Source organism: Telmatherina bonti (genome assembly GCF_933228915.1).
Source record: "Telmatherina bonti genome assembly, chromosome: 2".
NCBI classification, from domain to species: domain Eukaryota; kingdom Metazoa; phylum Chordata; class Actinopteri; order Atheriniformes; family Telmatherinidae; genus Telmatherina; species Telmatherina bonti.
Genome location: NC_136620.1, coordinates 35,779,340 through 35,793,912, shown reverse-complemented (window position 1 = coordinate 35,793,912; position 14,573 = coordinate 35,779,340). Strand labels below are relative to the sequence as shown.

The 14,573-nt window shown below is 39.3% G+C and overlaps 1 protein-coding gene across 1 annotated transcript in view; it reads right to left on the bottom strand.

Annotated features, from left to right (window-relative positions):
• Window positions 1–5,471: 5,471 nt before the first annotated feature.
• pdhx (pyruvate dehydrogenase complex component X) overlaps window positions 5,472–14,573 on the bottom strand; it is a 28,543-nt gene continuing 19,441 nt past the window's right edge. Inside the window, exons 8-11 of the mRNA XM_079259757.1 lie at window positions 11,762–11,820; window positions 10,644–10,802; window positions 7,657–7,721; window positions 5,472–6,899 (exon numbers count right to left, since the gene is read on the bottom strand). Coding sequence (XP_079115883.1) covers window positions 6,644–6,899; window positions 7,657–7,721; window positions 10,644–10,802; window positions 11,762–11,820 — 539 coding nt within the window. The 3' untranslated portion in view covers window positions 5,472–6,643. The remainder of the gene's footprint in view (window positions 6,900–7,656; window positions 7,722–10,643; window positions 10,803–11,761; window positions 11,821–14,573) is intronic.

Genomic DNA, 14,573 nt, shown 5'->3' with positions numbered 1-14,573 from the left:
TTTACAGTTGAAATGATGGAGGAGAAAGCCGAAGAACCCAGTCAATGTCTGCACTCTGAAGGCTCTTCAGCAGGCAAGACGTATGACATGTTAATAAATGTTAATATGACATGTTAATAAACACTTTAAGTTCATGTGAGGGTTTATTTATTACTGTCTTCTACAAATGCATAGTGGTATATTGGGAGGTACGAGAATATTTGTAAGTTTTTTAATATCAAGTTATTTATCTGTATTTTTCATGAGCTGTAAACTTCATGACTGAAACACCTTTGGTCTAAAACCTTTAGTTTCAGCCCCTGTGTCTTTAAAGCCCCCCCAGGAACCCATACTCTGATGTCTGCTGATTAATATTTATATTAAAAAAGCATTTAAAAGTAGCCATTGGGCAGGTTTTTATCCATATGTGTGACATGGTGATGTTAGGAGAAAGAAAACAAACTTGGCCTACATACACACCGTTTTTTCCACCAGAGCAAGAAAAGCAGTGTTTCCCTCAGAGAGAACAACTGCATTTAGCTGGCACTTAAAACACTAATCACGTTAACATTAGTGGGATTAAAAAATATATATAAGAAAAGTATTAGCATGAACATATTTTCTACTTGCCAAAAAGGACCCTGAAAAACAGAGCAGCGCTTTGGGGTTGTAATTTTATAGTTATGTATGCATATAACGATGAGATCAGTAACTCCAGAATTAAATATTTAAATGAAAATGGTTCAACTTAGCTTTTATAATTCCATAGCTGAGGGTCTAAATGACATGCTTTTCTGAAAGACTGAAGTCAAGCCCATCAACCTAAATCGTGATATGTTGTGACATTCTGATTCACACCTCCTACTCTAAAGACAGAAGTCATTTCCTGCATTTGCTGTTTCCATAGCGATGCAACAGAAACAAACACAACAAACAGCCATGCTTAGATAAGAAATGCCATGCTGTATTTGCTTTATTTTAGTCAGTAAATGATGCTTGGCCTGATTCTCCAGATATGATAAACTTTTTTATAGTATCTAAAGATATATAATCATCTTTAAATAAAAAAAAAAAAATTATATACATGACAGAATCACATAAGGAGCAAATGTTTGACTGGTACAGACAAAGTAACGATGAAATGAGTAAGATAAAATAAAAGAAAGGAATAGAAGAGACAGAAACAGCATGACAACATGACCGTGAGTCTTTTCAAGGCTAATAATTATCAAGCTTTTTTTCCCCCCACTTGTCTCAGTTTCTGTCTCTGTTGCCTTGACACAAACTCCAAAAATGATTCACTCCGTTTAATGAATAGTCAGGTCAATGTGTAACATTTGCAGTGTTTGATGGATGAATCCCTGTCTAAGCATCTATCCACAGTCCTACGCAGGTGAGGCTGAGTCAAAAAGAGACGAGCTCAGTCAACACTCCAACATGATGGAATGAACAAAACCATCAATGATGATACAAACTAGAGAGATGAAGCCTGTTTGCAGACACATGAGCCTAACGGACGGTATTAAATACAACCAGGAAACTTGGGTTAATATCTGACTCAGGTGATGCGAAAAAGAAAGTAGGTGAACAGCTGTACGCTGCACATTGATTAATCCTGAAGTAAACGTTAAACTGCTGATTCAGCAAAAAAAAAAAAAAAGTTTCCATGATGTCTGAGAATGCAAGAAACACACACACACACACACACACACACACACACACACACACACACACACAGAGAGACTCAGACCCAGACATCCTTGTGGTTGGGAATACTGTGGTAATGGCCGACTAATGGCACCTCCTCAGCATTCCTTTCATGCAACGTGCTTTTTCCCCTTTAACCAATGAAGTCATAGCAATGTGATTGGAGGAGATGGTAAGATGTCCTTATTCGTACAGAGCACGAAGATAAAATGTACCATTTACCAAATATGCAGATATGGATGTTTGCAATAGTATAGTGTGTTGAAGAAAAACGTAGCTCACTGGATGCACGGCCTCAGGGCCTCCTCCAGGGTTGGTAGAGTTGTTGCAGTGTGTGTCATATTGTCTCTTAGGGCCTGCAGGTTCCCTTGTTTACCATCATCTATCAGCCTCACTCCTGCCAGGCTGTCAGGAGACTTCCTCCTCTCTGACAGCACTTTGTCAAAGTGCCCTGAAACCGATACTTCCTGTGTGATTTCCTCACTAATATTCAAGTTTGTCTGTTTTAAGTCGATCCTTTTAAAAAGTAAAGTGGACATATTCAACAAGCATTTCTTTCCTTTGGGGATTGATAAAAAAAATTTCAGTTTGTTTCATTTCATTAATTTCTGTTGGTACTTTCTAAATGTCAGGCAACTAAAAGTCTTTGGATCTGCATTTCTGCTTGGGCTGAAAGCCTCTGAGAAGGTGAGGGAGACTGTTAGGTCTGTGCTGTCGTTGCGCTGTGCTCACTCTGCTGAGTCTCAGGCTGGATGAGCTATCCCGGCATCACGGAGCATGACTGGACTGCTTCAAAAGGCCGGGCTTTGCAACAACAACAAAGCAAGGGCCTCATTTCTGTTTGGGTGCTGGGACAGCAGAGCAAGCGTGTTTGCACAGCGTACAGTATAGCCGAATGGAATGCCCTGCATCATCCATGCCCTCAGTATGCATGGCGGTAGGCCCCAGTAATCTCACAGGTGAAATGCTGCTGTTGTTGACATGTTGCTTGTGCTTGTTGTGCTTCTATTTTAAGACTTGAACAGGATGTTTAAGCAAAGGATACAATTCAAAGAAATAAGGGAGGGGCAGAGGAAATGTCTAAATATAGGTTAATATGAACGAGGAAGTGAAAGTATGACTGTTCATTTTAAAGCAGTAGAGAAAAGAAAGCTTTCCATTTAAAAGGAGACTGAATGGAAATGTGCTGGTCGTAAGGAAAAAACCGGAGACCAGAGGAAATCCTGGTAACAATGACTAAACAAACTCGAGCATGAGATAATGTGGATGAGAGGGAGCCTCTTTTTAGACCATGGTTGTCATTCACAAAGACAGGGAAATTCTGCATTATATCCTTGTGAGAAAGAGACCACGGACTTTTAAAGCCAATAAAATAACACATTCAGTTCCTTTCATATGAGGGCAGATGAGTCAAATTGGTCCTTAATTCCATAAAAATGTTAGTTCAGCAGTCAATGTAAAAATATATTTCAAATCTGATTTTTTTTTTTTTTTTTTTTTAATACTTCAGATGCTGAGATGCTGGTTTAAAGCTTGTCGAAGTGGAAAGCAGTGAAGGTTAGTCGTTTGGAGCAAAGAGTGTGGCAAAAGCAGGTTAACCACACCACACATAGATTTTGGTAACAAAGACATGTACTTATACACTAACTGGACTTCCAGCCACCAGACCATGAAAATGGATTTAAGTCTTTTCCCCCACTTGTGTTATTTGACAAAAAACATTCAGCACACTCTGAATCTGAAGGACAAACATGTGAAGCACACAGTCATTCCATTTGGTCTCCATAGCAACAGCCTCCATCTCTCCACCGCACCATGCTGTGTGTCCATGAGCCCGACCTACACGGCTGCCCGAGCCCCAGCATTATCTCCAACACCTTGCGCATTGTTCATCAAAACCTTGGCGGGAATATATCGGATTCTTTCCGTCGGGCAGCTCGCTTATCCAGCTGTTCCATATAACGAGATTGCTTGGCGAAGACTGGCGGGTGGCCATCAGAGGAGTAAATGTCACACTGTGACAGGAAAGCTAAGGAAATGTCAGAATCTACTTTGCTGCATTTGCAGAGCAGATAGTTGGAAAGGGGATTGTTCAGCTTCTCTCCCAAACAGCTCTGCCAGATGTCAAGCTGATAACCAAATGCAATTAAAAAAAAACAAAAAACACATGATTTCACTACCATGACATTTAATGTTGTACAAAGAAAGTACACATTTGAAATGAAGAAAAATATTGCTTTATTTCATCATTATTTAGCCTACAGGAAATTCCAAACCAGTAATACAAAGAACCTCTTTTTCACAAATGCAAACATCTCATTAGGCAAGAATGAGACTTGTAAACATGGCTAAGAATATTTCCACGTGGTTATCACTAGTTCTGGGCATCACATCACTATTTAGCTGCAGGGGTTTATTACTGTGTAGCAGCAGATCTGCACTCAGCTTTGAAAGATAAATAACATCACACACGCTTTGTGTACACTTCCTTCTATTTTATGTGCTTTGACGGCAGCTCCCACATTCCCTTCTTGAGCATCTGTGACACTTTCTGCATCTGATTTGATCCATGGCTGGTCTGTAAAGGCACCCTATATCCTTGTGGCAGATGGTGCACCAAGATGAATACTCATACGAGGCAGCGGCTGGATTATGAGCCGGCTCACAAAGCAACAACACATTTATATTCAAGGAGGAGAAGCAAACTGGAAACGAAGGAGATGAGTTTAAGGTAGAGAAGCGATGACGTTAGATGTGGAGTGTGGCCTTCCACTATCTTGATACCTATAGCTTGTAAAACTGAATGAATTTCAGATACAAACAGTTTAAATATGGTCTCTCTAAGTCCTCGTGCTCAGGAAACCTCACCCTGTGTGGTAACTTAAGCAGGAACATTAAAGGGCACTGCTTTTGTCTTCTCACTTCTTATTTGCAAAAACCTGCTTTTGCCCATGGTAACTCTCCCTATAGAAAACAGAACAATACTGTCGAAGCAGCTGGTCTCTGCCAATCGCTTGCATGCCCCCCCTCGTTATGTACCCTTGCCTGTTTCTATGTGTATCTCAGTGTTGAATCTCAATCCGGTTCCACAGCAACCACAGAACAAAATGTCCCCTCTCCACAGTCACTGAAAAGGGTTTGCATGTGCTCACAGTTGCAGTAAAAACAGGATAGTAGTAGCAGAGTTACAATCAGGCAAGATTTTTCCACCAATGTCACATTAAAAATGAATGCAGTTCTTCCACCACTGGTCACAGGTGATTTATCTGCTGAAGTGAAATGTAGGAAACCCATCATGGAAATTAGTTCATGTGTGCAAGGAAGAGCTGTGAATTCAGCCAGAGGGTTTAGACAGCAGGGTTTCTAAACTGCTTTAACTCTGTGCATAGTTCAGGAGTTGCAGTTTTAGTAATATGCAGTGTGCGAAGTAGAAATCTAAATATGGCCAGAAATGTCTGAAACTACAACCTGGAACATTTCTGTGGCTCATTATGCAATCTTTGGAGATACCTTTTTGTTCTGCACATCTGGGGCATGCTCTGCCAGACTGGTGCTAATGCATGTGTAAACAGCTGTTCTGCCTGTGCAGATAACAGAGATAAACATCTGCCAGCAGTCTGACCTGTCCACTCAGCCTAACAAATTATCCTAATTGACATATATGAGATAATTATGTAACGTGATTAAACAAACTGGAACAAACACCTCTGTGGTTCCACTGCTAGCTGTGCTACTTCATGAAAATCAGGAGAAACTTGTTAAATGAAACACACAAAGCCTTTAAGGTTGAACAGTGAATTTTATTAACATTTAATGAAAAGAAATCTTAAGTTTATTTTGTTTATACAGAAACTTGCAGGCTTGTTTTAAGCAGTGTGAGTTTGAAATAAATTAAAATGACTCAAACTCTTGATTTTAGCATTCAGCAGGTATAAGTTCATGTAGATTTAACTGCTATGAACAGTGTCTTGTCACTGATATTAATAAATATTTGAAAGAATTTACACGACTTTCCACCATGTTTAACAACACTGACACAGAGTTGCTCTGGTGGAAATGAAAAATAAACACTGCTAGTGTGGCCAACAAACCACAGTTTTGAGACAAACGTTTGTCTTTGCGACATTTGGGATCACCGTCAGCATCCTTGAATCCTCTACCAGAAGTCCACTTCAGCTTCACCACAAAGCCTGGTGATAACCAGTCAGAAAGAAGCCACAAACTTAAGTTATTATGTACAGCCTAACCATAATACCACATACAAACCAGGATAGTTATCAGCTATTTGGCAGCTTTCTGCTAGAAAAACCACGAGCCAGGCTTCGTCATGTAGATGTTTCCTTAAAAAGCATGTTGCAGGTTAGAACGCCATTAAATCAGTCTGCAGAAAAATATTGTTGGAACTGATGGTGATGAAAACACACTATTTGGAAAAGAAGTTTCTTTTAGAATTTTACGACTGCATCTAAAACTGCAAGACAGGAAGTGACGTAGGAAAAAGGAGATGATGTGTGGAAAAAAGAAAACAAAACACCCCTGCCGTGAAAAGAACCCAATCGCACACGCCGCAGTAACATCATCTTGCCTGTAGATGGCGAGTATTTATCCTTTATAAGCGTAATAATGAATACACACCATCTACAGGTGAGATGCTGTTACTGCGCTTTGTGCAGCGGGGTTCTATCCACAGCAGGGGTGCTTTTTTCAGCACAACACCATCTCCCTCTTCCTATGTCACTTCCTGTCTTGCAGTTTTAGATGCAGTAGTAAAATTCAAACTGAAACTACTCTAAACTTTCTAAAATAAAGTATTTATAAGCGTGTTTTTATTCAACATTCTTCCGACAATATTTTCTCTACATATTTATTTAAGGGGGGGGGGGTTCCAACATGCAACATGCTCTTTAAACGCGATTCAGCTTTTTAAAAATCACTTTGTCAAAGCTCTCTCTCTTGTTTAGGCGAGGGCCATGCGCTGCGGTTGCTCCAGGTTGGCACGGAATTTATCAAGAAACCGAGAAGCCAATTCATCATCCACTAGCCGTCCATCACTGGACAACGTAACCGTCATCAGTTGCTGAGTGCGCGGGGTCTGGTCGGTGTCGCTCAGTCGCAGCTCGCTTCTGGAGGTTCCGACAGCGAGGATGCATGCCTGAGGAGGGTTGATCACAGCGCTGAAGCCACTGATCCCGAACATCCCCAGGTTAGATATACTGCCACCAGAAGAAAGAGAAGAGGGAGGAAGAAACGGGATGACAAGAGGACACGGTGTATTATCACATTAGTCAGGCTCAGTAAGAAGGAAAGTACATAGAGGTGAACTAAGCAGCCATGATGGTAGTTCTGACGACATTACTGTTGATAATAGCTGAATAGTGGGATCTAATTTTCTATCAATATCTCACATTTACTAAATAAAATTTAAAAAAAAAAAAAAAAAACTCCAGCAGCTCTGGCCAGTAAGAGTCCCACTATATGCTGGGAACATTAAAGCCAGTCTGACCAGAAGGCAGTTTGCTGCTTGCCTTAATGAGACTTTTAGCTCAGAGGGATGAATAAAACGAAAAGAGAAAGGGTGCGCGCATATATCCTCAGAGGGACAAAGGCGGCTGCATCTCCGTTGGAATTCATTGTTCCAGCCTGACACAGAAACCCCATTTATGTGTAAATGACACCATTAATTCTAATGAGTTAAAAAAAAAAAAAACCTCTCTTTTACTTTTCTGTTGATGGCACAGTAACTGATGGTCCATGTCACCCAAGAACATTCAGTGCGGCCTAAAATAAAATGTAGAATATGTATAACATGCTGACTGTGTTACTGGGTTTACATCATAACTACTGGAATGTACTATTCCTATTTATACATTTTGAGCTAATGGGAATCACAGTAGGACGCATCGCTCCAACAGTCACATAAAACTGCAGTAGACTTAACAGAACTACACAGGACTGATTTATTGGGTTTACCTAAATGAGCCACCCTGGTATTCCTCAGGAAGAAGTTTCCCATCTCGAGCTTTCTGAGCTAATGCCTGTAATAAAAAACAAACAAAAAAAAACAAAAAAACATTTAAATTTGGTTTTAGAGAACAAAATCTTCCATACAAATGCACGCATACTAAACAACATACAAATCCCAGAGAGTTCAATAAAATAAAGCTTTAATGTCATGTTAATATTAACATAAAATGTGGCTTTATGCCTACTGGTGATACCAACATCCACCACTGTGATCATTCGTTGTGGGATACTTGTATAAAACATGTGTACAGATGATCAGACTTACAGAAAGCTATTAATTCAGTTTTAATTCATAACTATAGATGAAAGGCGACAGGGACTAGTTTTCCAATATCATGTTCCGAGAAAATACTTAAATGTCCCAAAGCAAATGCTGGTATTAATGGAAACCATCAGACTATGAATGACTAAAATGAAGAAAGGGAACTGACAACACCCAAAGGGGAAGAAGAGCTGTCTGGGATGGAAAAACTAAAACCTTGCTTCTGCAAATCCTCCTTTTATTTTACAGCATCAAGGAAGGCTAGGAAGATAAATGAATGAATAAATAAATAAGTACACAGACACCATTTTAATTATCAGAAAGAAATAAAATGATTGTAGCCTTGTTTGTAGTGGATTTTTCTGAAGCAGAAAGAACATAAATCAAACTTCACCACTTGTTTTCCAACTCGGTTCTCTAAGCAAGACTGAAACTGCCGAGTAGCCTCCACATTTTTATACCAGATGAACTTTTATTCTACTGGAAATGTATTTAAAGGTTAATGCAGATGTTCAGCCAACTCAAAGCTAAGAATGACTCAGAAGACATCCCACACGGTAGGATAAGAGCTCTAAAGAAGTAAACAGCCTTGTTCCACACCATCACGTAAAGGGCAAGCAGAGGACTCGCTGTGCTCTGGCTAGACCACTGATGGCCTTTAATTTGAGAGCAATAGGCACTGGGAAACTAGAACCATTAGCTGTGGACGGCAATTAACATTTTAAGTACTTGATGTGAGAGAGAAGTGGTATACCAACTCGTTTAAACATGCTTAAAGAATTTGTGAGAAAATTAGCGCAAAGCTGAACGTTTGCCTGGAACATTGCAACTGGGATTGTGGCAGTGCAGGTGCTCTGCCAACCAACTGGTGTTCTCGGTGCCCATTTTAAGTAACTGCTTTCAAGCAGGGAGCAATGGGACAAACATCGCTCCAAGCAAGGTGTATTGTCCAGCTCTTACATGTCAAATGTTTATGTGACTTCTACTGACTGGTCCTTTCAGAGGTCACAGTAAATAAGCTCACTAAGCTACACACACACTTTACAGACGTAGATAAATACCAACAGCCGTTTAAATATTGGTTCCAAGTGATTGAATTATGTTTGGCCAGCGCCATGATGTCTGATTATCTGATCACAGTTTAGCAAGGAGATAAATGGTAAATAAATGTTGTAAAACCACAAGGCTGTCCAATATTTTCCTCATGGTATTCCTTCATGCCGGGAGATGACTACTCAGTCTGCAGGGCTGTTGCCATGGAGATTGCAGTTTACCAGAAGGGGTCCTGCAGGACAGCCTTATGGCTGTGATGTTTGACCTCTACCCCTACTGGTCTTGAGTGTTTTCCAGCAGTGGAGACCTCTGTGATCATGAGTGGGCTGGCTATTGGCAAGAACACATTCCCAACATATTGTTTCCTCACAGCAGTGAGCCAGATGTTTATTTCTATAATAATATTCAGTTGAAGAGACGGAAAGGTTGGACGTGAATAAAAGTGTATGTATGAGTGAATGTAAGAAAGATTCTAATTAGTTATGTGTTAAATTTGTTACTTGTTGTGGGTTTTTATGCAGAGTACTCTGGGTTACCTTTTTGGATGAAAAGTTCTTTATAAATAAAAATTTGATTTGAATGGATTTGATACATCCAGGGTTTCCATGTCTGAACGATCTGCAAAACGAGGATGTGAATGGCCTTCGGGTGGTCGAGTCAATCACTTGATTTAAATCTACCTGAGCTGCATTCCACTTCCTACAAAGCTGACTCAAAGCAGAGACATTTCACAGTAATTTGGAGCTGATAATGGCTGCAGTGCAGGACTGGAGGACCTTCACCTGCCTAGAAGATGAAAAAAAGCCTCTGCTGACTGTCTGTCTGTACTACAGCATTTAACTTTGATTGCTTTTGGTGGTCTAATGCACAATGAAAGGTGAGTTGTAAATGGCTTAAACATTGGTCATATTTTTAGCGTGAAGATGACTTGATGTGCGGTCCATCTCTTCTGTGGAATGAGAACATTTAGTCAGAAAGTGTCATGAGGTGAAATCCATTCTATGAATTTAAGATTAACGTTAAACTTTCTGTGGAAATATGAATCCACTGTTTGTTCTGCAACAGATGGCGGTCGAATCAAACGTTGCATCACTGCTGAGACACGACAGCCGTTAGCACAGACGTTGAATAAGATTTTTACAAGGCAACGCTGCAGGTGTGAGGCACATTTATTATCCTCATCTTCAGAAATTAATGTATTTGATCTGAGTGAGAAACATTGCAACTCTTATCTGTGCATCATCCTATCAGACCCAGAGGTTATACACACATACATACACTAGCAGTCAAAAGTTTGGACACTTTCCCATTATATCCAATGGGAAACTGTCCAAACTCGTGACTGGTAGTGTATATACATGCATGCATTTGCAGGCAAATGACTGAACCCAGCAAGAAAAAGAGCTGACCATTGCTGCATTATACTCCATCTGCAGCTATTAAATGTTTAAACCTGCAACTTAAAACTATATAAATGATACCAACAGTTTGCTTCACTCTGAAGTTTTTCATCTTTTTTCAAGAAAACATATTTCCAGAGGGTTTGAGGCGCATGTCAAATTTAAATTAAAACAAAAAATAAAATGATAGCACTTGATTCCTGTATTCCTGCTTTTACCTTAGCGTTAGCTGAGATCTCCTGCACTCCTTTGGTTGCGGCATCCTTAATAATTGGAGTGATGAGGCCTTTGTCGGTGGCCACGGCGATTGAGATGTGAATTGAATCGAGAGCATGAGGTCCATCACCAGACCAAGTCACATTTACTTCAGGCATTTCCTGGGACAAACAGAATAAGAGGTCAGCCTGGGTTGTGTCTGATGTAAACCTGCTTTTTCTTGGCTACGTGGGGCTTTAACAGACTTTATATATGTGAAGCAACAAATTTAAGCATGATGAGATACCAGAGTTGTCAACCTGTCAATTACAAATAAAAAAATCACAACAGCAGATGTGAAGAATTAAAACAAAATGTTTTGTGTAGGATGTATATCGTCTCTACTTTACACTGGAACCTGTTAGATGTAATGTACAACAAAAATGTACAACTCTTTTGCTAGTACTTGGGTCAACTTGGGTCAGCGTGTATGTCTGATGCCAGTTCTCTAAGATGAAATGTTACACAAGCAGATTGCATGTTAGTCTAGCGCAGAACCCCATCCAAAGAGGTATTTGGTCATGTGGGATGTTCCGCTACCAGTAAAAAAAAAAAAAAAAGCAAAACATGGTGTCCAGACAAGAGAAGGCCTTGTTGTACTGTAGTACTTGATGTTCACATTAAGTGGGAAATGTGCATGTATGTTCCACATTCTTCACACTCATCATGCAGCACATAGCTTGGTTTCTCAGCTGCTGCTTGTTCTTAGATAAATGCTTTAGGAGGGGGACACATTCATTAGTGGGTACAGTCATTCATTGGAAATGTTAAGCAATAGAATTTCAAGACATTTCTGACTAGAATAACTAGATGACACAGTCTGCAACATTCGGATTAAAAAATTCAGATTACATAACATGTTCTCCAACTCCTACAAGTGTCTTCAACATTAGTTTAGGGGAAAAAAAAAGCTCTTTAAATGATAATAATCTGCAGTTTATCGACCTGTATAACCTGCTCTGAGATGGCTTGAAAAACCCTTTAATAATATTAACTATAATACCTGAATGTGCTATACTTTTCAAAGAAAAAAACCCCAAAAAAATCAAATATTTATGAGCAAATAGCAAACAATACTTACTTTAAGTGCAACAGCTGCTGCTTTGATAATAAAATCATTAACAGACACCTTGATCTGTTCTGAAAAGACAAAAAAAGAAAAACAGTTTTACTTTAATCAAACTATCATAACATCAATCCATTTTCCAGTTATTGAATGAAATTTTTTGTGCATTTTATTCCAAACATTGAGTCATTTTATTGATATTAATACTTCAAATGCGAGTATAGTTATTAGAATACTTTTATTATCTATTACAAATAAAAAAATATATATACATATCATTTTCTATCAATACATACTGGACTAATAGCGCTTGGTAGTGACAACAGCCCAGGATGTGTTAAAGATGAGCGACACAATGGATTAGATCATGTCAGTACTTTTTCTGTAGTGTCAGATTCTGCTTTTAGACAACTTTGTGAGAAAAATGTACATGCAGAAAAACTGCTTAAAAAAATCCTTTTGGGTGTGAGAGCAGGGCATCTTTGAAAGGATGTGGTTTGTGACTCTAAAGAGGCGATTGAGCCAAAGCACGGCCTTCTATGTTTAAGCACCTGGCTGCTTTCACAGCCAAAGATAAACATGCAGATTGCATCTGTTGCTGCAAGCTCTGGCAGAAGGAGAGGTGTGTGCCCGGTATGCGCACGTCTACAAAAAGTGGTCATCTATCACTTACACTAAAACAGGTGCATTTGTAAAAAGCACCTGATCGCATGGGAGTACCTCACACAACACACACATAATGAAGTTAAATCGATTTAGCTGCTAATCTTTGGCATTTCCTCTCAAATCACCACACCCCCCATCCCCCTGGTATTCATTGTGTGCATATATTAAAACAAAACAAATTAAACATTTCAAATAAATAAAAGGTTTAAAGGGCTAAAATAATGAAAATAACTGAATAGTTATGTTCAGGGTTTGTAAACTTGGGGAGGGCACTGGGGTTAATATTTTAGAAGACGAGTGGGCAGATGAACAACAGTGATCCTAAATGCCACAGGAAGGTCAAAAAAAGAAAAAGAAAAACTCACAAAACAAGTGGCCTAAGTAAGAAACGCACATTCCATTTATAAAAAGATCAAAATAGTAAGTTTATTTATATTTTTACACCCAAAGTGCTGAGCAGATCTGCAGACTTAAATGCTAAATATATTATAAAATAATTAGAAATACAAGATACACTAAAAACTGATCACATAAATAACATAAATGACATCTAAAAAAATACAAGCCAGTGCAAACAGGTGTCATTAGAAGATATTCTGAAGGATTGGACACTTGATCTGATGGGGCAGAATGTTACAGAACCTCGGACCAGCTTTTGCTCTGAGTCAGGCTTGTACATCTAAAAACAGGCTATTTTCCTAAAACCAAGAACCAGTTTAATAAACAAACAACAGGCTCTTAAACTGGATCCTGTAAGTGACAGGAAGCCAGTAGAGGAACAATATGGTCCCGTCTTTTGTTTGCTGGACCATCTGCAACCAGTATACGGACTGGTCCAACCCATAATAAACTGAATTACAGTAATCCAGAATAAATTAAACCCAAAACCAAGCAAAAAGTTTTAAAAACTTTCAAACTTTTGGTGATGAATACCAGCAAACACGCCATCAGGTGTGAAAAAATGTTATCCTGTGTTTTCATTAAGAGGCACTGCAGATTATCCGGACCAACCTGAAACTGTAAAATGTTGGTAATAAAACTCTGCTTCCCTTCCATCTGTGACAGCAGAGGGTCAGGCAGGTTTGGACAGGCCTGCCAGCTTTTCCAGTGTCCAATAGTGCTGTACCAGACAGTTATGAATGCTGTGAGCAGGATGATTAATGAGCTAACCGTGAAATCGTACTGCTCCTGAACAATGAAGGACCGCAAAAACAACCGGCGAGAGAATCCCTCCGTACACACACAGCCTCGCTAATAGGTCTGGAATTGCCGTCCCATTTCCTCCATCACAGAGAGAGCACCCAGAGAGATTTACTACTTGTTTGACACGGAGGCAAAGTTAAGCTAAATAAAGCCAACTGCATTACGGTGTGCTGAGCTAAATGTTTAAAAGTAGGAAACAAACAAAATACTTCTGCTGTATAAACATATTAAACATGTTAAACAGCTTTTACAAGTAAAGGCTTCCCTTGGGTTTTTACTCTGCAAAGTGAGAAAGTGGCTGAACTGTGGATATTGTGACACATGAATGTTCCCTTTTTTGGTCATAGCATTCCCTCCTTAACTTTCAACACTTACATCCTCATTTCTGTTGCACAAAGTGCTGAGCAGATCTGTTGCACACGGAAATAAAGTTTACAAAATAACCCTTACCAGGGTTCACCATGAGGCTGAGTAAGTAAGATGAGGAAATATTTACTAAACAAGCTACACTTGGCTGTGTACTTAGCCTGTAGTAGCTTTTATTGAGTCTTTTACCAAGCAGTGAATAATAAAAGGTGCAAAAGGTGGAAAGGAACAACAAAAAAACAAAAATATCTACTAATAGCTACTTTTAGCCAGGGAGGAATTTATAAAGGCTTGCTTGTTCACATTTGCATCAGTTAAATACATTCCTGAAGACTACTTTACATTATATGATCAGGTAAACATCACAGTTTCTTTTTTATTAAAGTTTTATTTCCTATTCAGAGCCTGAAAATACAAACATCCGACGGGGTGTTTGGTTCCTGCAGCACGATGTGAAACGAGATCTGTGTTAGATATGGATTCTTTTCCCAAATTCCTTCTCTGCTGGATGGAGGTGTGTGTTGTCTTGAACCAGAAGAACATACTCTGACAGAGAACATGTACGAGAGGTTTTCTGAATGCATGAATGAGC